This window comes from Salvelinus sp. IW2-2015, linkage group LG17 (assembly GCF_002910315.2).
Source record: "Salvelinus sp. IW2-2015 linkage group LG17, ASM291031v2, whole genome shotgun sequence".
NCBI classification, from domain to species: domain Eukaryota; kingdom Metazoa; phylum Chordata; class Actinopteri; order Salmoniformes; family Salmonidae; genus Salvelinus; species Salvelinus sp. IW2-2015.
Genome location: NC_036857.1, coordinates 20,355,423 through 20,376,361, shown reverse-complemented (window position 1 = coordinate 20,376,361; position 20,939 = coordinate 20,355,423). Strand labels below are relative to the sequence as shown.

The 20,939-nt window shown below is 41.3% G+C and overlaps 2 protein-coding genes across 3 annotated transcripts; one reads left to right on the top strand and one right to left on the bottom strand.

Moving 5' to 3' along the window:
• Positions 1-279: 279 nt before the first annotated feature.
• LOC111976482 (eukaryotic translation initiation factor 4E type 3) lies at positions 280-10,776 on the bottom strand. 2 transcript variants are annotated; one of them, XM_024005329.2, is made up of 8 exons: positions 10,580-10,776; positions 10,057-10,417; positions 3,360-3,432; positions 3,102-3,196; positions 2,926-2,986; positions 2,749-2,815; positions 1,096-1,251; positions 280-921 (listed from the first exon to the last, which is right to left on the bottom strand). In XM_024005329.2, the coding sequence occupies exons 2-8, from the start codon at positions 10,218-10,220 to the stop codon at positions 875-877; spliced, it is 663 nt and encodes a 220-aa protein (XP_023861097.1). In that variant the 5' UTR covers positions 10,221-10,417; positions 10,580-10,776; the 3' UTR covers positions 280-874. The 2 variants fall into 2 exon arrangements, with proteins under 2 accessions (XP_023861097.1, XP_023861098.1); XM_024005330.2 differs by lacking the exon at positions 10,580-10,776 and having other exon boundaries at positions 10,057-10,223; positions 10,305-10,395.
• A 164-nt stretch (positions 10,777-10,940) lies between these two features.
• On the top strand, positions 10,941-20,151 carry LOC111976481 (serine/threonine-protein phosphatase 4 regulatory subunit 2-A). Its single transcript, XM_024005328.2, has 9 exons — positions 10,941-11,140; positions 11,741-11,822; positions 13,952-14,122; positions 14,252-14,345; positions 16,191-16,228; positions 16,717-16,791; positions 18,463-18,600; positions 18,702-18,964; positions 19,284-20,151. Exons 1-9 carry the CDS (start codon positions 11,107-11,109, stop codon positions 19,625-19,627), a joined length of 1,239 nt encoding a protein of 412 aa, XP_023861096.1. The 5' UTR covers positions 10,941-11,106; the 3' UTR covers positions 19,628-20,151.
• The last annotated feature ends 788 nt before the right edge of the window (positions 20,152-20,939 follow it).

Genomic DNA, 20,939 nt, shown 5'->3' with positions numbered 1-20,939 from the left:
TATACAGCATACATTTTATTTTATTTTAAGAAGGGTTTCTTTTAAAGTTTGTAGGACTTTAATGAGAATAATATTCATGATAGAAATGTAATATTTCTTGATCAAATCCCTTTTGTGGAGCTTATAATAAACACGTGCACAACTTAGAAATTAGCATCAGTGAACTGAAGAAACAGTAATAGAGATCCTGTTAATTATAGTAAAAATGAAAAATGCTTGTTTCGGAAAAAACAATATTGAGTGTGTTTGTTCAATGATCCACCGCTATTACAAAAACACTCTGGGTAAACTACTGCATATATTTTTTTCTAGTACCATTTTCTGATTTTGTACAAAAGTTGGTGTCACTTTACAAATCTAACAACAAGTAACAGTTAACAGCTTTCTTTCCCCTAACCCCAAAAAACGACAAAAACTACCAAACAAAAAAACATTGAGAATGTGCAACATTTTTGCATAAAACAGTATGAATATTACTGTCTTGAGGAAAAGACTATTCATTCATTCTAGAATAAGGTAACAATGTAAATCCCTTACATACTGAAAATATATTCTGAGATCTGGAACCCATGATAACAAATAAAAGGCTCTGGTAAAATTGCAGTTGAGATCAAATGTGGTAAAAATATATATATATACATGATCAACTATTGTCCTCTTCAGTTTTAGCTAAATATCTTTGTATAAAAAACAAACACTAAAGTACATGTTTATTAGTCATCCTAAAATGAAGCCCCAGCTATTATATTTTCTGTCTGCCCAAACTGAAGTAATTGTATAACACATTTACAAAAGACAGTAGAGCTCAGATTAGGGGACAATTCAGTCCATTTCGAAGACCAAAAACAACAAAGTGTAAAATGTGCAAAGAGTGCTAATGTCTTGGGTGACCTCCTTCGAAGGCATGATGCTCCTCATGTGCTAAAATAAAAATAAACACATTCATCTCATGAGTTATCAATAGGCTCATTCATCAGACACATGACAACAGTATGTGAAGAGTAAAGTTGTTTCGATGGAGTGAATTAGCATGTACTCTAGTCTACTTGTTTTTATCATGACATGTGAATGTCATACAAGGTAGAAAGTACTCACGCTTATAAAATACTGCCTTAAAAGTTATCTGTGGAAGAAGTTCATAGATCCGTCCTAGGACGTTTGCTTCGTTAGCAAAAGAGGCAATTCCATTCCAGATTTGAACAACATCTTCTCTGTCTCGTATGCTGACACTAACACCAACCACCTCATCCTCTGAAACACAACCAGAGAATAAAATATTTCAGATAAATACATCAATACCCTTAAATTTTGAGGTACAACTTTACAAGGGACGGAACATTGTATGTTTTTCTTTATGACAGGATGTTCATGGCATTTCAGACTTCTTCTGTATGGTTGACTCAAATCAAATTGTATTTGTCACATGTAGACTAACAGTGAAATGCTTACTTACAGGTCATTTTCCAACAATGCAGAGTTAAAGATACCAATTTGGGGGGGGGAAATAGAGACAAGGAATATATACACAGTGAATAACGAATAACAATAACGACTAAAATAACATAGCTATATACAGGGAGTACCAGTACCAAGTTGATGTGCAGGGATACGAGGTAATTGAGGTAGCTATGTACATAAAGGTAGGGGTAAAGTGACTAGGCAACAGGATAGATAAGACAGTAGCAGCAGCGTATGTGATGAGTGTGAAAGTGTGTGTGTGTGTATGACGTCAGTATGCATGTGTGCGCGTGTTATGTGTGTATGGCACAGGAGGTTGGTGGCACCTTAATTGGGGAGGACAGGCTCGTGGTAATGGCCAGAGCGGAATAAGTGGAATGGTATCAAATGCATCAGCCACATGGTTTCCATGTGTTTAATGCCATTCCATTCGCGCCATTGCAGACATTATTATGAGCCGTCCTCCCCTCAGCAGCCTCCACTGGTGTGTGTGTGTTGGGGTGTCAGTATGTGTAAATGTGTGGGTAGAGTCCATTGTGTGTGCATGGAGTCAGTGCAAGAGAGTTGGTGCAAAGAAGGGGCAATGAAAGTAGTCTGGGTAGCCATTTGGTTAGCAGTCTTATGGCTTGGGGGTAGAAGCTGTTCAGGGTCCTGTTGGTTCCAGACTTGGTGCACTGGTAGCACTTGTCATGCGGTAGCAGAGAGCACAGTCTATGGCTTAGGTGGCGTGGCCAGGACCTCTCTACCGCCTGGGGTACAGAGGTCCTATGTGGCAGAAAAAAAGAAAAAAAATTGCCTGCAGACGGCTATATCGGTCCGCTAAAACAGGACTAGTAAAGTCCCAGTGCACTACTTTTGTGAGAAAGAAAAAATACATATATTTTTTTCTTCTTCAGGGGGTGCTGCAGCACCCCTATGTCCTGAGGGGGGGGGAAGAGGCGCTGTCGTATCCTCTTCATAGCTGTGTGGACCATGTTAATTCCTTAGTGATGTGGACACAGAGAAACTTGAAGCTCTCGACCTTGCTCCACGACAGCTCTATTGATGTGGATGGGGGCGTACTCGCTTCTCTGTTTCCTGTAGTCCACGATCAGCTCCTTTGTCTTGCTGACGTTGAGGGAGAGGTTGTTGTCCTGGCACCACACTGCTAGGTCTCGGACCTCCTCCCTATAGGCTGCCTTATCGCCGTTGGTGATCACTGACTAATTCTTCATGACTGTACAAGCTGACAAAAGACCATGTAGACCAAAACCCACAGTTGCACACGATGCACTCTCTCTTCACACTTACCTGCAGCACAGTAATCAGTGAATTGCTCCCCAATAGTGGCTAACAGTAACTCCTTCCATACAGCAGGCTGGGGAAATGAAGACATATTGAGTATGTTACCAGTATACACATTTACTCAACAAACATAAATATGGTCTGAATGATTAAAACATAACATATGACCGTTATTGTACTTACAGTGCTTTCTTTGGGTACTTTCATTTTCCAAACTCCCCCCTTTGCATTACTCTCTTCTTCCCTGGATGAAATGGAAAATGCATAGCAAGACAGAGTGTAAATGAAAGGTAATACCATTTCACATATAATTATGCATAGACCTATGTGTTTGTATTAATTGGATTATTTAGTCTTACCAGAGTGGTCTTCTCTCTCCTCTCATTAAGTGATAGCTACATCTCAGTGGTAAACTGGAAACTCCAGGTATATTGTTGTACACGCTCCAAAAGCTCTATGAAAAAAATATGAGAAAAAAATGCAACCTTTACCATGTTTATCAAAATCATAGTGTTGCCTTTATTACTCCATTATTATTGAGAAACACAAATACATAACATGTGCATTTATCATGATGTGGCAATTATCTTAAACCTCAACTAACACAGAGAGCTAACCTGAACTGTTTGCACAGTGTAGATTTTCTTCAGACCTGATTCACATTGTGCTGCGGTTGTTCCTGGTAAAGATCTGGAGGAAAGATCCAAACAAAACATCAATATATAATTTAATCTATATAGAACTCTGCATCTGGCATGATCTAGCAGTCCTAAAATAACCTGTTTTGTTTTTGTATCTATAGCAAGCCTTGGTACAACATTTCCCCCACTCTGTGAACAGGCTTTACTAGATATCTCAGTGAGCAGAGGTTGTGCTCAAAGCAGCCAGGTCGGAGAAGATCAGGTGACTGACGGACCCCTTTAAAGTTGACTGCCTTCTCTCTTGGCCAGAGATGTACACTACATGACCAAAAGTATGTGGTCACCTGCTCGTCAACCATCTCATTCCAAACATCACGGGCATTAATATGGAGTTTGTCCCCCCTTTGATGCCTCAACAGCCTCCACTCTTCTGGGAAGGCTTTCCTTTCCACCAGATGTTGGAACATTGCTGCAGGGACTTGCATCCATTGTCATGCTGAAACAGGAAAGGGCTTTACCTAAACTGTTGCCACAAAGTTTGAAGCACAGAATCGTATAGAATGTCATTGTATGCTGCAGTGTTAAGATTTCCCTTCACTGGAACTATGGGGCGTAGCCCGAACCATGAACAACCGCAGACCATTATTCCTCCTCCACCAAAATGTACAGTTGGCACTATGCATTCGAGCAGGTAGCGTTCTCCTGGCATCTGCCAAACCCCGATTCGTCCATCAAACTGCCAGATGGTGAAGTGTTTTCCACTGAAATGGAAACCCATTTCATGAAGCTACCAACGAACAGTTATTGTACTGACGTTGCTTCCAGGGGCAGTTTGGAACTCGGTAGTAAGTGTTGGACAGGAGCACTCGACACTCACAATCAATCAAATGTATTCATAAAGCCCCTTTTACATCAGTAGATGTCACAAAGTGCTATACAGAAACCCAGCCTGAAACCCCAAACAGCAAGCAATGCAGATGTAGGAGCACGTGGCTGGAAAAAACTCGAAAGGCAGGAACCTAGGAAGAAACCTAGAGAGAAACCAGGTTCTGAGGGGTGGTCAGTCCTCTTCTGGATGTGCGCTGGGTGGAGATTATAACAGTACAGTGGCAAGAAAAAGTATGTGAACCCTTTAGAATTACCTGGATTTCTGCATAAATTGGTCATCAAATTTGATTTGATCTTCATCTAAGTCACAACAATAGACAAACATAGTGTGCTTAAACTAATAACACACAAATTATTGTATTTTTCTTGTCTTTATTGAATACATAATTTAAACATTCACAGTGTAGGTTGGAAAAAGTAACTTCTCCAAAAGCTAATTGGAGTCAGGAGTCAGCTAACCTGGAGTCCAATCAATGAGACGAGATTGGAGACGTTGGTTAGAGCTGTCTTGCGCTATGAAAAACACTCACAAAAATTGAGTTTAAGAAGAATCCTAGAGAGTCAGCTAAAGACTTACAGAAATCTCTGGAACATGCTAACATCTCTGTTGACGAGTCTACGATATGAAAAACACTAAACAGAATGGTGTTCATAGGAGGACACCACTGAAGAAGCCACTGCTATCCCAAAAAAACATTGCTGCACATCTGAAGTTTGCAAAAGTGCACCTGGATGCTCCGGCAAAATATTCTGTGGACAGATGAAACTACAGTTGAGTTGTTTGGAAGGAACACACAACACTGTGTGTGGAGAAAAAAAAAGGACAGCACACCAACATCAAAACTCCATCCCAACTGTAAAGTATGGTGGAGGGAGCATCATGGTTTGGGGCTGCTTTGCTGCCTCAGGGCTTAGACAGCTTGCTATCGTTGATGGAAAAATGAATTCCCAAGTTTATCAAGACATTTTGCAGGAGAATGTTAGGCTATGTGTACGCCAATTGAAGCTCAACAGAAGTTGGGGTGATGCAACAGGACAACAACCCAAAACACAGAAGTAAATCAACAGAATGGCTTCAACAGAAGAAAATACACCTTCTGGAGTGGCCCAGTCAGGGTCCTGACCTCAACCCGATTGAGATGTGTAGCATGACCTCAAGAGAGCGGTTCACACCAGACATCAAGAATATTGCTGAACTGAAACAGTTTTGTAAAGAGGAATGGTCCAAAATTCCTCCTGACCCTTCAGGTCTGATCCGCAGCTACAGAAAACATTGAAGGAGGTTCAACCAGTTATTAAATCCAAGGGTTCACATACTTTTCTTGCCACTGTACATGGTCAAGATGTTCAAACGTTCATAGATGACCAGCAGGGTCAAATAATAATAATCGCAGTGGTGTAATCACAGTGGTTGTAGAGGGTGCAACAGGTCAGCACCTCAGGAGTAAATGTCAGTTGGCTTTTCATAGCCGAGCATTCAGAGTTCGAGATAAGAGGTGTGGTAGAGASAGAGAGAGAGAGAGAGAGAGAGAGAGAGAGTAGAAAATAGTAGGTCTGGGACAAGGTAGCACGGCCGGTGAAGAGGTCAAGGTTCCATAGCCACTGACAGAACAGTTGAAACTGGAGCAGCAGCACGACCAGGTGGACTGGAGACAGCAAGCAGTCATCAGGCCAGGTAGTCCTGAGGCATGGTCCTAGGGCTCAGGTCCTCCGGGAGGGGGAGAGAGCATACTTAAAATTCACACAGGACACCGGATAAGACAGGAGAATTACACCAGATATAACAGACTGACCTTAGAACCCTGACACAAAATATTGCAGCATAGATACTGGAGGCTGAGCCAGGAGGGGTCAGGAGACACTGTGGATACCCCTGGACAGGGCCAATCTGGCAGGATTGTCAAAGCACAGCCCCCACACCACTAAAGGGATATCTGCAGAACACCAACCTACTACACTGAGACAAGGCTAAGTATAGCACACAAAATTCTCCACCACCGCAGGAGCCCGAGGGGGCGCTAACCCAGACAGTGAATTTCAGCGTTGCTTGTGTGACATTCTGTGAGCTTGTGTGGCCTACCACTTCGCAGATGAGCCGTTGTTGCTCCTAGATGTTTCCACTTCACAATAACAGCACTTACAGTTGACCGGGGCAGCTCTAGCAGGGCAGAAATTTGACAAACTGAATTGTTGGAAAGGTGGCATCCTATGACGGTGCCACGTTGAAAGTCACTGAGCTCTTCAGTAAGGCCATTCTACTTCCAATGTTTGTCTATGGAGATTGCATGCTAGCGTGCTTGATTCTATGCACCTGTCAGCAACGGGTGTGGCTGAAATAGCCAAATCTTCTCATTTGAAGGGGTGTCCACATACTATGCTGTAAAAACATATTTGCCCCCTTTCTAATAATCTCTACTTTTGGATATTTTTTTATACTGAATGTTATCAGATCTTCAACCACAACCTAACATTAGATAAAGGGAACCTGAGTGAACAAATGACACAACAATTACCTACTTATTTCATAAACAAAGTTATGTAACACCCAATGCCAATGTAATTACCCCCTTACATTCAATAACTGGTTTTGCCACCTTTAGCTACAATGACTCCAACCAAAAGCTTCCTGTAGTTGTTGATCAGTCTCTCACATCGCTGTGGAGGAAGTTTGGTCCACTCTTCCATGCAGAACTGCTTTAACTCAGCAACATTTGTGGGTTTTCATGCATGAACTACTCGTTTCAAGTCCTGCCACATCATCTCAATTAGGATTAGGTCTGGACTTTTACTAGGCCATTCCAAAAATGTGTTGCTTTCTAGCCACTTTCATGTGGACTTGATTGTGTGTTTTGGATCATTGTCTTACTGCATTACCCAGTTGCGTTTCAGCTTCAGCTCACAGACGGATGGCCTGACATTCTCCTGTAGAAACCTCTGATACAGAGCAGAATTCATGGTTCCGTCTAAGGCAAGTCAACCAGGTTCTGAGGTAGCAAAGCATCCCCAAACCATCACACTACCACCAACATGCTTGACCGTTGGTATGAGGTTCTTACTGTGGAATGCAGAGTTTGTTTTTGGTTTTCACCAGGCATAGTATTTGTAAACTCATGTTCCCTTTATCTAAAATCAGGATTTGGTTGAAGATCTGATAACTTTCAGTATGAAAAATATATATATATTTTTGGAAAATCAGAAAAGGGGCAAATACTTTTTCACAGCACACTACCAGTCAAAAGTTTGGACACACCTACTCATTCCAGGGTTTTTCTTTATTTTTTACTATTGTCTACATTGTAGAATAATAGTTAAGACATCAACACTATGAAATAACACATATGGAATCATGTAGTAACCAAAGAAAGTGTTAAATAAACCAAAATATATTTTAGATTCTTCAAAGTAGCCACCCTTTGCCGTGAGAACAGCTTTGTACACTCTTGGCATTCTCTCAACCAGCTTCACGAGGTAGTCACCTGGAATGCATTTCAATTAACAGGTGTGCCTTTTTAAAAGTGTATTTCCTTCTTAATACGTTTGAGCCAATCAGTTGTGTTGTTACAAGGTAGGGGTAGTATACAGACGATAGCACTATTTGGTAAAAGACCAAGTACATATTATGGCAAGAACAGCTCAAATAAGCTAAGATAAATGACAGACATTACTTTAAGACAGGGGTGGGCAACTCCAGTCCTCAAGGGCCTGATTGGTTTCACAATTTTCCCTCCATCCCTAGAAAACGTAGCTGATTAATCAAATTGCATTCTAAACTGAAGATCATGATTAGGTGATTATTGGAGTCATGTGTGTTAGCTGGAGCAAAACTGTGACACCAATCAGGCCCGTGAGGACTGTAATTAGCCACCCCTGCTTTAAGACATGAAGGTCAGTCAATCACTTCAAAAGTTTCTTCAAGTGCAGTCACAAAAAACATCAAGCGCTATGAAACTGGCTCTCATGAGGACCGCCACAGGAAAGGAAGACCCAGAGTTATCTCTGCTGCAGAGGATAAGTTCATTAGAGTTACCAGCCTCAGAAATTGCAGCCCAAATAAAGGCTTCACAGAGTTCAAGTAACAGACACATCTCAACATCAACTGTTTAGAGGAGACTGCGTGAATCAGGCCTTCATGGTCGAATTGCTGCAAAGAAACCACTACTTAGGAACACCAATAATAAGAAGAGACTTGCTTGGGCCAAGAAACACAAGCAATGGACATTAGACCGGTGGAAATCTGTCCTTTGGTCTGAGGAGTCCAAATTTGAGATTTTGGTTCCAACTGCTGTGTCTTTGTGAGATGCAGAGTAGGTGAACGGATGATCTCCCCATGTGTGGTTCCCACCGTGAAGCATGGAGGAGGAGGTGTGATGGTGCTTTGCTGGTGACACTGTCTGTGATTTATTTAGAATTCAAGGCACACTTAACCAGCATGGCTACCACAGCAATCTGCAGTGATACGCCATCCCATCTGGTTTGCCCTTAGTGGGACTATCATTTGTTTTTCAACAGGACAACGATCCAACACACCTCTAGGCTGTGTAAAGGCTATTTGACCAAGAAGGAGAGTGATGGAGTGCTGCATCAGATGACCTGGCCTCCACAATCGCCCGACCTCAAACCAATTGAGATGGTTTGGGATGAGTTGGACCGCAGAATGAAGGAAAAGCAGCCAACAAGTGCTCAGCATACGTGGGAACTACTTCAAGACTGTTGGAATAGCATTCTAGGTGAAGCTGGTGGAGAGAATGCCAAGTGTGTGCAAAGCAGTCATCAAGGCTAAGGGTGGCTACTTTGAAGAATCTCATATTGTTTAAAACTTTTTTGGTTTCTACATGATTCCAAATGTGTTATTTCATAGTTTTGATGTCTTCACTATTATTCTACAATGTAGAAAATAGTAAAAATATAGAAAAACCCTTGAATGAGTAGGTGTGTCCAAACTTTTGACTGGTACTGTATAGTGTACATTGATATACATAATTTCAATAAGAACACAATGAAAATAAATATCTGTATAGGCAAAACCTATGTCCATTATTGTGACATCCATCATAGTTTTTTATTAAACTGTAAAAAAAGCTAGGTCGAAATGAAAACCAAGACAGAGAAAAGGTATCCACATTACAGAGTCAATGGATGGCGGAAGCCTAAACAAAAACAAACTAGCCTATGATTTAACTTTTAGTCTTGAGATTGAAAATAAATACTTTCACCCCTAGGCCTATATTCAGGATTTTTTAATATTTTTTTTAACAAATCAGTGTTGAGGGCCTCAGGCTTTCCCCAACCCAAGGTCTTAACACCGGTTACATAGCAGAGGTAAACAAACTTTGCCCCATATACAAGTTCTCACAGTGTTGATAAAAATAGACAAAGTCCAATTCCAGCAGGTCATGTGTACACTTCCCATAATAGAATAATATTTGCTAAATGTCAGTGAAGCAGTGAGCAAAAGTTTTACAATTAATAAAATTGCTGATAGCCTGCCTAAGACTGAGATTTTGAGAACATTTTCTTACTAATGGTACATTGAATGGCACCATATCACGCGAGGAATAAGAAACAGTGATTGCGAAAACACAGGTTATAGTGTAATAATAATATACGTTACTATTGTGGCGTTATACCCATGCACTGTCTGCAACTTGAAAGACTCCTTTGTTTTGGCAAGACTTGCTAACTAGCTATCCCAAATGCAGTTGAATTCATACAAACTCATCCCATGAAAACAAATCATAGAATTAATCACCATCAAGTAAATATAATGATAAAATAGTGAGCTTACCTATCAAGCCAAAAAGTCCACGGAGAATGTAATGGGAGGGTGCCGTTTCCATCGTTGTTCGTGATGTTCTCCAATTCTCTTTCGTCAATATGGATGTTACGTTCTGCGGAGTTTTGACTTACTGTGTTGTTCAGTTGCAGGGTTGGGACAGCAGGAACGGCCATTTCCTGGGTTGTAAAAATAATCGATTTGATTGTTTTTAAAATATCTCGTTTCACCTTTTGATTAAATAGGTGTAAAGTGCCTACTTTGCTGACTCTTCGTAGCGTCACCGGTCTGGCGCCACAACAACAGTAAAACGATGACGTCTAGCTGTCTGCAGGCCAAACGTTCTTGTCATAAACGGCAGGCGAGATTCACACTAGGAAACAGGACTGCCTTAAATTATTATTACATGTACCTCAAATTTCCCCTAAAACATACCAAGACCCCTTAATAGGAATGAAATCGTCCTTAAATTAAACAAATGGCCTCTTAAGTCTCCCTTAATTTTAAAATGCAAAAGAGTACCCATTATACATACCTTAATTTCAATTGTTGGTCAGTACCCTTTATTTTTCTATTTCAGTGCATATGAAGGATATCAAGAAACGCATCCTTAATAATACCTTACTACAGAATGTTTGATAGCTCCCTTGTTTTGGGGGTTTAAGGGTAGATCAAGGGACATACGGAGCACGCCCTTCATTATTCATTGCTTTAGATTGTTTTTGTTGATCCTACACATTTTCAGATTAGGTGCCGCGCGCGTAGAGTGGATATTTTTTCTATAGTCTACCACCCGTACTGTAGATGGCGGCATGCACCTATGACGATTGTTTGCGGACCGCCGAAGAAGAAGAAGAAGAAGACCACCACCACCACCACCACCCCCACCCCGGACATGTGCACTTGAGTGGGTAGCTAGCAAGTGTGTTACCTGGAWGTGTTGTTGCTAGCTAAGGAAGCTAGTGGTATTTAAAAAAAWATATATATATTCTTTCCCCTCTTCTGTTTCCTGTCGCTGTTGTAAGGGATATCAGTTGCCATAGGCTAGTTTACGTTACAACCATGGAAATTGACACACTCTTGGAGGCTTTCACGGGTAAGTCAACTTACTTTAGCTGTTTTTCCGTATCTGTAACGTTATTGGAATTGACAAGTTTACTTTAGCCGCATATATTCTAGTTAGCTTGCTATCTCGTTGGATGGATGGAGAACTTGGCTAGTTGTAGCTAACAGTCGAAATTGTTAGCTGACTAACTTGGCTCGCTAGGCCTATTTTATTTTGATAGCGTAACTACATGTATAATTCAATATTGATGTGTGTGTTGACTTGAAGCTATTTCACCCCCACTTAGTTACATTTTGTTTCTAGTCTAGTTAACGTTAGCAGGTCACTATAGCTTATGTTGACCACAGTTTGCTAGCTAACGTTAAGTGTTCTAGTTTAGTTAGCTCGTTTATTTGCTACTAGCGTTAACTACTGTAGTTAGGTAGCGTTATTTGTTGGTGAATGTGGTAGTTGCAGCCATGGTGATTCTATGAAATTAGTAGCTATCCTAATTATATGATTGCAGCTTGCTAGCTATTTAAAGCCTGTGGTTGCCGAGCAGCTAATTCTTCCTGACGGTGTGCCCTGAACTACAACGCTGTAACGTTACATACTTGAATAAGTGTTTTCTATTTTCTTATCTACATTCAGACTTTGAGAAGAAAGGGAAGAAAGATGCCTGTCCTGCCCTGGATCAACTTCTGTCTCATGTCGCCAAAACGGGAGAAACGATGTGAGTGTCTGAGAAATAAGCCTAAAGTGCCAGTCGATTTTCTATTGAATGGACAATGTGTCAATTCAGTATAGAAATGCACAGGCTGGTAAATTACAACTCATGGATAGACTTATTGCTGAAATGTATTTCTGGATATGCTACCAAAACCAAGGTCTTGTTGGAGGAGACTGAAGTTAACCCAATATTGGACTAAAGGAGCCTTATGCTATTCCTTAGTCCAAGGACCTTACACGTTCTGTTTAAAGGTCGAATTGGCTCTCGAAACCAAAACAGCCAAATACACCATCAAAAAGTGAATAGATTCTCAGTTGTGGTATGGTTCTAGAAATATAAATCCCTCTACTTTCATATCACATCAAAATATATTCATAAATGTGAAATGCAGATGTACTGTACACTGTTTTAACACAGTTGCAGTCAACACTATTTTTAAGTGACAACACGTTTGTGGCATCTGTCTTCCATTCATGCACAGGTGTTCGGAGACTCAGATTTTTCCGTAAACAAGCGCTGTAATGTGGAAATATGGCTGTGTGGCAACCCTAACCCTATAAAGGTGTGCAGTAATTTTAACATTGTTAAAAATACAATTCTCGCTAATATGAAAGATTTGTTCCTTATGTTTCCAAAACCATACCGCAAGCGATGCATGTTAACATTTAGAGCAAGCGTCTGGGTTCTTAACAAAGGTCCCCTTGGAAGAAGATACCTTCATCAATAGGCGCAAAAGGTACTTGGCGTCTATGAATGGGCTAGGCAACCAGAGAGGTATCCCACGAAGCAAGCTAGATCTACTCTGGGTTTTCTAAAGCTAACCAGCTTCAGTTAGCTTCACATTCCAGCCAGGTTTCAAGTTTTATTAGTCCTATGTATGGGATACGCATGGTATGCATCGCCCATCGAAATGTTTACTTGCAGGTTCTTGCAAGTAAATACAAGTAAATGGCAGTAGAATATATATATTTTTTTAGCATAAGTATAATACAGGAATGCACAATTTATAATACAATATTTACATGTGTATTGGGGATGTATAAATTGAGCAGTGTAGTAAGTATGGTAGCAGCAGTTGTGATGTGCACAGAATCAGAGCAGGTGGTCAGTTCAAGTGTTCAGCACTCTGATGGCTTGTAGATACAAACAGGCTCAGAGACAGTATCAGAGCATGAGGTCTGATAGAAACGGTCTGCCTGACAGTAGAGGAGAGAACAGCTTGTGGGTGGGGGGGTCCTTGATGATGCTGCGTGTCTTCCTCAGGCACCATTTCGAGTGATGTCCTGGATGGGTGGAAGCACGGTCCCAGTGATATACTGGAGGGCTTTGTGGTCGTGTACGGAGCAATTCCCTTACCAGGCTGTGATGCAGAATTTCTTCAGCCGTCTTAGGAAGTCGATACTGTTGCACCCTCTTGACAAGAGTGGTAGTGGTGCTGGTCTATGACAAGTCCTCTGCTTCATCCATACTATGACGGTGGATATTGCTTGTCCGCCTGCTGCTAACTCTAGCAGTCTTGTAACTTGTATGTCATACATGGCTAGTCGAACACCAAACTCTTAATTGAGACAATGATGAAACCTCAATCCATGGGCGAGTCAGGGCCTACATTTTCATGTGTGCTGAAATGAAAATGAACTAGGTTATCTTGCAAATTCAGCAGGCTGTGGTGTGAAATAGGCTTTTAGAAATGCCATCTTTATTTTATCTCATAGTTAATGCTGTCTTTGGTGTTACATTGCGTGAAGTTTAAAATGCATTCTGTCATTACTGTGATATATATATTTTTTTATACAAACATTTTATTAAATATTTAGTTAAATCAGTCTTCCTCAAATGAATGGGATGATGATGCAATCTTTGCAAGAGGGAGGGAATCTGATTTCATTGGTCCTCAACTCATGACTCAGTCATTTCATTCAGAGTAAGGGGAATTAGCCTGCCCCAGAGAAGGATTTGTTGCGCCATTTGAATGTGCCTGGCTAAAAGGTGAGCCACTTTCGTATGACCGGTTATCCCGATTTGAACTCTTTTGACCAAAGTTACCTCGCTTACTCCTCAAACCTGCTTCGTAGGAATCCCATCCGGTGTCGGACCAAGAGAGGATAACTTTTTGGTCTCTCCTCTTCCAGGATTTCATGGTCACAGTTCAAAAGTTATTTCCTGTTTAAACTTGAGAAAGTAATGGATGACTTCAGAACCTTGTCGCCAGACCAGCGAGGTCCATCCAATCCTAATGTGGAGTACATTCCTTTTGAGGAGATGAAGGAAAGGATTCTCAAAATTGTAGATGGGTACAACGGGTGAGTGTCGTCCAGTGCTGAGACATTTAATAAAAGTCTCCCTTTAATGCCTGTTTTACCAGTATGCCTTTGTGTAGCCTTGTGTACAGCCTCGTGAGGAAAGTATACCTTTTTGACTATCTTTTCCAGTATTCCGTTCACCATCCAGCGTCTGTGTGAGTTACTTACTGACCCTAAGAGGAACTACACTGGAACAGCCAAGTTCCTCAGGGGAGTGGAGAAGGTAAGTATCATCACTGTTTCTGAGATTGTTTACCATAATGGTTTTTTTTAAATATGAGGTGTGATCTTTAGCCAAAATTGGAGTTTCTATTGGACAAATTCAGGTACGTCCTTCACAGTTTTCGTTCAGTTTGCTTCTGTTTTAATAAACATTTTGCAACTGAATCGGCGCAATGAATACGCCCCCAGGGCACTCACCCTATTAAGGATACCTACAGTACCAGTCAAAAGTTTGGACACACCTATTCATTCAAAGGTTTTTCTTTATTTTAACTATTTTCTACATTGTAGAATAATTGTGAAGACATCAAAACTATGAAATAACACATGTAATCATGTAGTAACCAAAAAAGTTTTAAACAATATTTGAGATTCTTCAAAGTAGCCACCCTTTGCTTTGACAGCTTTGCACACTCTTGGCATTCTGTCGACCAGCTTCTTTTATGAATGCTTTTCCAACAGTCTTGGATTTCCCACATATGCTGAGCACTTTGCTGCTTTTCCTTCACTCTGTGGTCCAACTCATCCCAAACCATCTCAATTGGGTTGAGGTTGGGTGATTGTGGAGGCCAGGTCATCTGATGCAACCCTCCATCACTCTCCTTCTTGGTCAAATAGCCCTTACACAGCCTGGAGGTGTGTTGGATCATTGTCCTGTTCAAAAACAAATGATAGTCTCCATAAGAGCAAACCAGATGGGATGGCGTATCACTGCAGAATGCTGTGGTAGCCATGCTGGTTAAGTGTGCCTTGAATTCTAAATAAATCAGTGTCACCAGCAAAGCACCATCAATCCACCTCCATGCTTCACAGTGTGAACCACACATGCAGAGATCATCTGTTCACCTATTCTGCTTCTCACAAAGACACGGCGGTTGGAACCAAAGATTTCTAATTTGGACGCATCAGACCAAAGGACAAATTTCGACCGGTCTAATGTCCATTGCTCCTTTTAGTAGTGGTTTCTTTGCAGTAATTTGACCAATAAGGCCTGATTCACGCACTCTCCTCTGAACAGTTGATGTTGATGTGTCTCTTACTTGAACTCTGAGGCATTTATCTGGGCTGCAATTTCTGAGGCTGGTAACTCTAATGAACTTGTCCTCTGCAGCAGAGGTACCTCTGGGTCTTCCTTTCCTGTGGCGGTCCTCATGAGAGCCAGTTTCATCATAGCACTTGATGTTTTTTGTGACTGCACTTGAAGAAACTTTCAAAGTTCTTGTAATTTTCCATATTGACTAACCTTCATGTCTTAACGTAATGATGGACTGTCGTTTTCTCTTTGCTTATTTGAGCTGTTCTTGCCATAATATGGACTTAGCCCTATTTGATAAAAGACCATCTTTTGTATATCACCCCTACCATGTCACAACACAACTTATTGGCTCAAAAGCATTAAGAAGGAAATAAATTCCATAAATGTCCTTTTAAGAAGGCACACCAGTTAATTGAAATGCATTCCAGGTGACTACCTCATGAAGCTGGTTGAGAATGCCAAGAGTGTGCAAATCTGTCAAGGCAAAGGGTGGCTATTTTGAAGAATCTCAAATATAAAATATATTTTGATTTGTTGAATTTTTTMGGGGGGGGGATTTACTACATGATTCCATATGTTTGTAGWTTTGATGTCTTCACTATTATTCTACAATTAAAAATAAAGAAAAACCCTTGAATGAGTAGGTGTGTGAACTTTTGACTGGTATTGTATGTCACAAATACATGTCCTTGTGTTAATTTGAATGAATAATGCATTCTCGCATGGCTTATTTTTAACAAGTTTAAAATTGCTTGTGTTTGTATACAATACACATGCTTGGAGTTTGATGGTATTGTTTATATTTTGCAGAATGTGATGGTGGTCAGCTCTGTATATCCTACCTCGGAGTAAGTATTATATCATGTTTCTCTACCTACCACTTTTTATAGCAAAACATACTTTAAAGTTGGAGTCTCCCGGGTGCATCTCCCGGGTGGCGCAGTGGTCTAGGGCACTGCATCGCAGTGCTAGCTGCGCCACCAGAGTCTCTGGGTTCGCACCCAGGCTGGGCTGGGTTCGCGCCCAGGCTCTGTCGCAGCCGGCCGCAACCGGGAGATCCGTGGGGCGACGCACAATTGGCATAGCGTCGTCCGGGTTAGGGAGGGTTTGGCCGGTAGGGAGGGTTTGGCCGGTAGGGATATCCTTGTCTCAGTATGTAAAAAAAAAWAAATGTAATAAAATGTATGCACTCTACTGTAAGTCGCTCTGGATAAGAGCGTCTGCTAAATGACTAAAATGTAATGTAAAATGAGTCAGCTTCAAAGCTGTCTATCAAATCATTTTGGGTAGGCTAACAGTCATGTGGATTTGCTGACTCACTCTGCCTCTTTCAAAGGAAAAATGGGGCAACCAGTGTAAACAAAATGAATGGAGGGATGTTCCCTGGCAATACCTCTATTTATTCAGAAAGGTGAGCGCTACCTACTTGTCAATGGTTGATGTTCAGTTATGCAATTTATCTACATTTATAACATAAAATGGGTGGGGAACCCCAATAAAACCCAGCAGTCTTTCATTCCAGGCATCCCTGAACATAGGGGGAGAAGGTTTAGTAATTTACTCATACCAAATATGCTGGGTGGCAGTGTAGTTAATCTCCTTGTTATTACACTGAACAAAAATATAAACGCAACGTGCATCGATTTCAAATATTTGACAAATATTTGATTGAAATGCATTCATTAGACCCTAATCTATGGACTTCATATGACTGGGAATACAGATATGCATCTGTTCGTCACAGATACCTTAAAAAAAAGGGTGGGGGCGTGGATCAGAAAACCAGTCAGTATCTGGTGTGATCACCATTTGCCTCATGCAGCGCGACACATCTCCTTCGCATAGAGTTGATCAGGCTGTTCATTGTGGCCTATGGAATGTTGTCTTTCTCCTCTTCAGTAGCTGTGCGAAGTTGCTGGATATTGGCGGGAACTGGAACACGCTGTCGATCCAGAGCATCCCAAACATGCTCAATGGGTGACATGTCTGGTGAGTATGCAGGCCATGGAAGAACTGGGACATTTTCAGCTTCCAGGAATTGTGTACAGATCCTAGTGACATGGGGCTGTGCGTTAACATGCTGAAACATGAGGTGATCGCGGTAGTGGGCCTCAGGATCTCTTCACGGTATCTCTGTGCATTCAAATTGCCATCGGTAAAATGCAATTGTGTTCATTGTCCGTAGCTTATGCCTGCCCATACCATAACCCCACCGCCACCATGGGGCACTCTGTTCACAAAGTTAACATCAGCAAACCGCTCGCCCACACGACGCCATCTGCCCGGTACAGTTGAAACCGGGATTCATCCGTGAAGAGCACACTTCTCCAGCCTGCCAGTGGCCATCGAAGGTGAGCATTTTCCCACTGAAGTCGGTTACGACACTGAACTGCAGTCAGGCGTCAGACCCTGGTGAGGATGACAAGCACGCAGATGAGCTTCCCTGACTCTGTTCCTGACAGTTTATGCAGAAATTCTTTGGTTGTGCAAACCCACAGTTTCAACAGCTGTCTGGGTGGCTGGTCTCACACGATCCTGCAGGTTAAGAAGCTTGATGTGGAGGTCCTGGGCTGGTGTTACACGTGGTCTGCCTCCAAATTCTCTAAAAGGACATTGGAGGCGGCTTATGGTAGACAAATGAACATTCAATTCTCTGGCAACAGCTCTGGTGGAAATTCATACAGTCAGCATGCCAATTGCACTCTCCCTCAACTTGAAACATCTGTGGCATTGTGTTGTGACAACTGCACATTTGGCCTTTTATTGTCCTCAGCACAAGGTGCACCTCTGTAATGATCATGCTGTTTAATCCGCTTCTTGATATGCCACACCTGTCAAGTGGATGGATTCTCTTGGCAAAGGAGAAATGCTCACTAACAGGGATGTAAACACATTTGTGCACAACACTTTTCAGAAAAGTATGGAAAATTACTGGCTACTTTTATTTCAGCACATAGGACCAACACTTTACATGTTACGTTTATATTTTTGTTCAGTATAATTGGATTCAATTGCAATAATATGATTGTATGAAAGCGTATTGGATTTTGCATAGAGATTATTTCTTCTCTCCTTATGGTAGGAATATAAATGGACCAGGCACCCCAAGGCCACTGAACAGACCAAAGCTATTGCTATCCACCTCTCTGGCTACAAACGGTCTCCCTGACAGCACAGATGATAAGGAGCCACTCACAGAACAAGAGGAGCATGTTGTCAGGTAACTAGCATTGTGTGAATCCAGGTGACTGTCAGCCAAAATATAATGCTGTAAATGTTAAGACTTAGCAACTAGTTTTGATGTTTTGAAGCTTTCTTTAGTGATTCCTCAGTATCGGAAAGTAATACCACAAAAATCAGTCTGATGAAGACCAAGCATCCAGAAGAGGATGCAACGGAGGCAGAGAGCCATGAAGTGAAAAGGCTGAAGTTTGACAAAGACATGGATGAAGATGAGGAGGTAGACAAGGAGATGTCCTGTCCTGAACCTGCCCAAAGCTCATCAGACAAGCCAGAATCGTCAACAGACATTGTCGAGGAAGAAAAAGACAAGTCTGCTGATATGCTCACCACAGACGATCATGGTACTTTTTTTGAACAATGGGGCATTTTCAAATAACACTATATGGCTGTATTTACACAGGCAGCCCAATTCTGATCTTCTTTCCACTAATTCCTATTTTCACCAATCACATATTTTCACATCAGATATTTTTCAGCCCTGGTCTGATTTGGTCAAAAGACAAATTTAGTGGAAAAAAATATCAGAATTGGGCTGCCTGTCTAAACACAGCCTAAGCTTGTGAAAGGGAAAATTTGACATGGGTCCAAGAATAACATTGTTAAACTGGATGAATTGATTTATGGAAGGATATAATTGTGTTCTTGCCTTCTGTCCCCCAGAGCCTTCTAGCACTCAGACAGAAGAGCCCTTTGAGGAAGAGACAGCGGAGACATCAGAGAGAGAGGCTGAGTCTGGCCCTACCAACAGTCTAAAAAGTGACAGCACCATGGACCAGTCAGAGGGGCAGCTTGCTCAGTCAGGGAAGAATCTACGTTTAGGGGAACAGGGGGAAGGGGATTACAGTGACCCAGTCAGTAGCAGCAATGGGGAGGGAGCACCCAGTGAAGAGCCTGTCCCATCTTCCTCTCCCAGAAGTAAAGTTGAGTCGTCGGCAGAAGGCGCTGCTGCAGAAAACAGGTTAGAAAGCCCAGAGACCGCAGATGAGCCCATGGAACAGGACTAACGTGAGGGCCACCCGACATTATTTTACACTGTATGATACTGTAACACACCCAGGAGATCTCTGTACCAATGTGGACCTGTTGTCTCCCAGGACAGGGGGGCTTTTTGTGAGGCCTCGGGTCTCCTCACGCCTTATGACCCACCCACCTCCTGACGGCCAGTCTGATTTTAAAAACGTAATTTAAGATCCCCTCCAGCTAGGTTTTTTTCAAGCCTGTGGCATTCATTTACACATTAAATGCCTTTATCACTGTTATTTTAATATGAACTGCTATTTTAGACGCCAATTCCAAAGCTGCTTGATTAACATTGTGATGTAGAAGGATCAGTCATTATTCAGTGTTTGTGATCTTCATCTGTGGTGAATGTTTCATGTTTGCCGGCCCAGTTAGGTTCTCTGGATCTGTGGGATGCCTTGGGTTTTCCCTGGGTAAAGTGACCGTTTACAGCTATGTTTTGTTTTTAGTGTGTTAGTTTTTCGCACTTTGAAATGTAAAGTATAGAAAACTGGCCATGACATCTGTAGCATAAAACCACTGGAAGCCCTGCAAGTTTGCTAGTCTTGCAAAGTAAACATACAGAAACCATGGATTGCAACCAATCCTCCTCATGTACTATGATTGAACAATAGAGATATAGCTGTGAACCAAATGCTTTAAACTGTCCAGTGAAAATTTCACTTTGAAAAGCTAATCTGTTAACTTGTCCTGTTCTTGTATTTGTGGCCAAAGCAGAAATTAAGAGAAACACTTCAAAAACTCAACCTCAAACAGACTGTTACAACAATGCTTTCCATTTCTGTTTTGGCTGAGATGGAATTTTTCTGTCAGATTTAAAGTGAAGGTCCAGAACTTTTGTATAATTTGTTTTGAAAGTAGTGCTCATGAGCCAAACTTGATCCCTGCTTTTTGTGTATTGTCTCATCCATTTTGTATGTTATGCTACATCCTGCTTTTAATTTTTGTATTCTTATGATATGTTACTAATCCAAATCGTACAATATGTTACTCATTTGTTGTGCTTAAGATTCTGGACTGCATCTTTAATCAAAAGATGTGGAAACATGGCATTTTAATTATCACAATCTTTTTAATTGAATGACATCTTTCTTAAACTTCAGACATCCATATCAACTAAATTCAACTTTAAATCTCAGCACAAAATGATCGCTACTGCTGTCACATGGAATAACAAGAAGCTTGTTTTGATTTGGAGCGTTTACTGGCTGCCATATCTTGTTTCTGCAACTGTCCTTTTTATATATTAGGATTTTAATATTTCTGTAAAGAAGATTTTGTAGATTGTAATACATG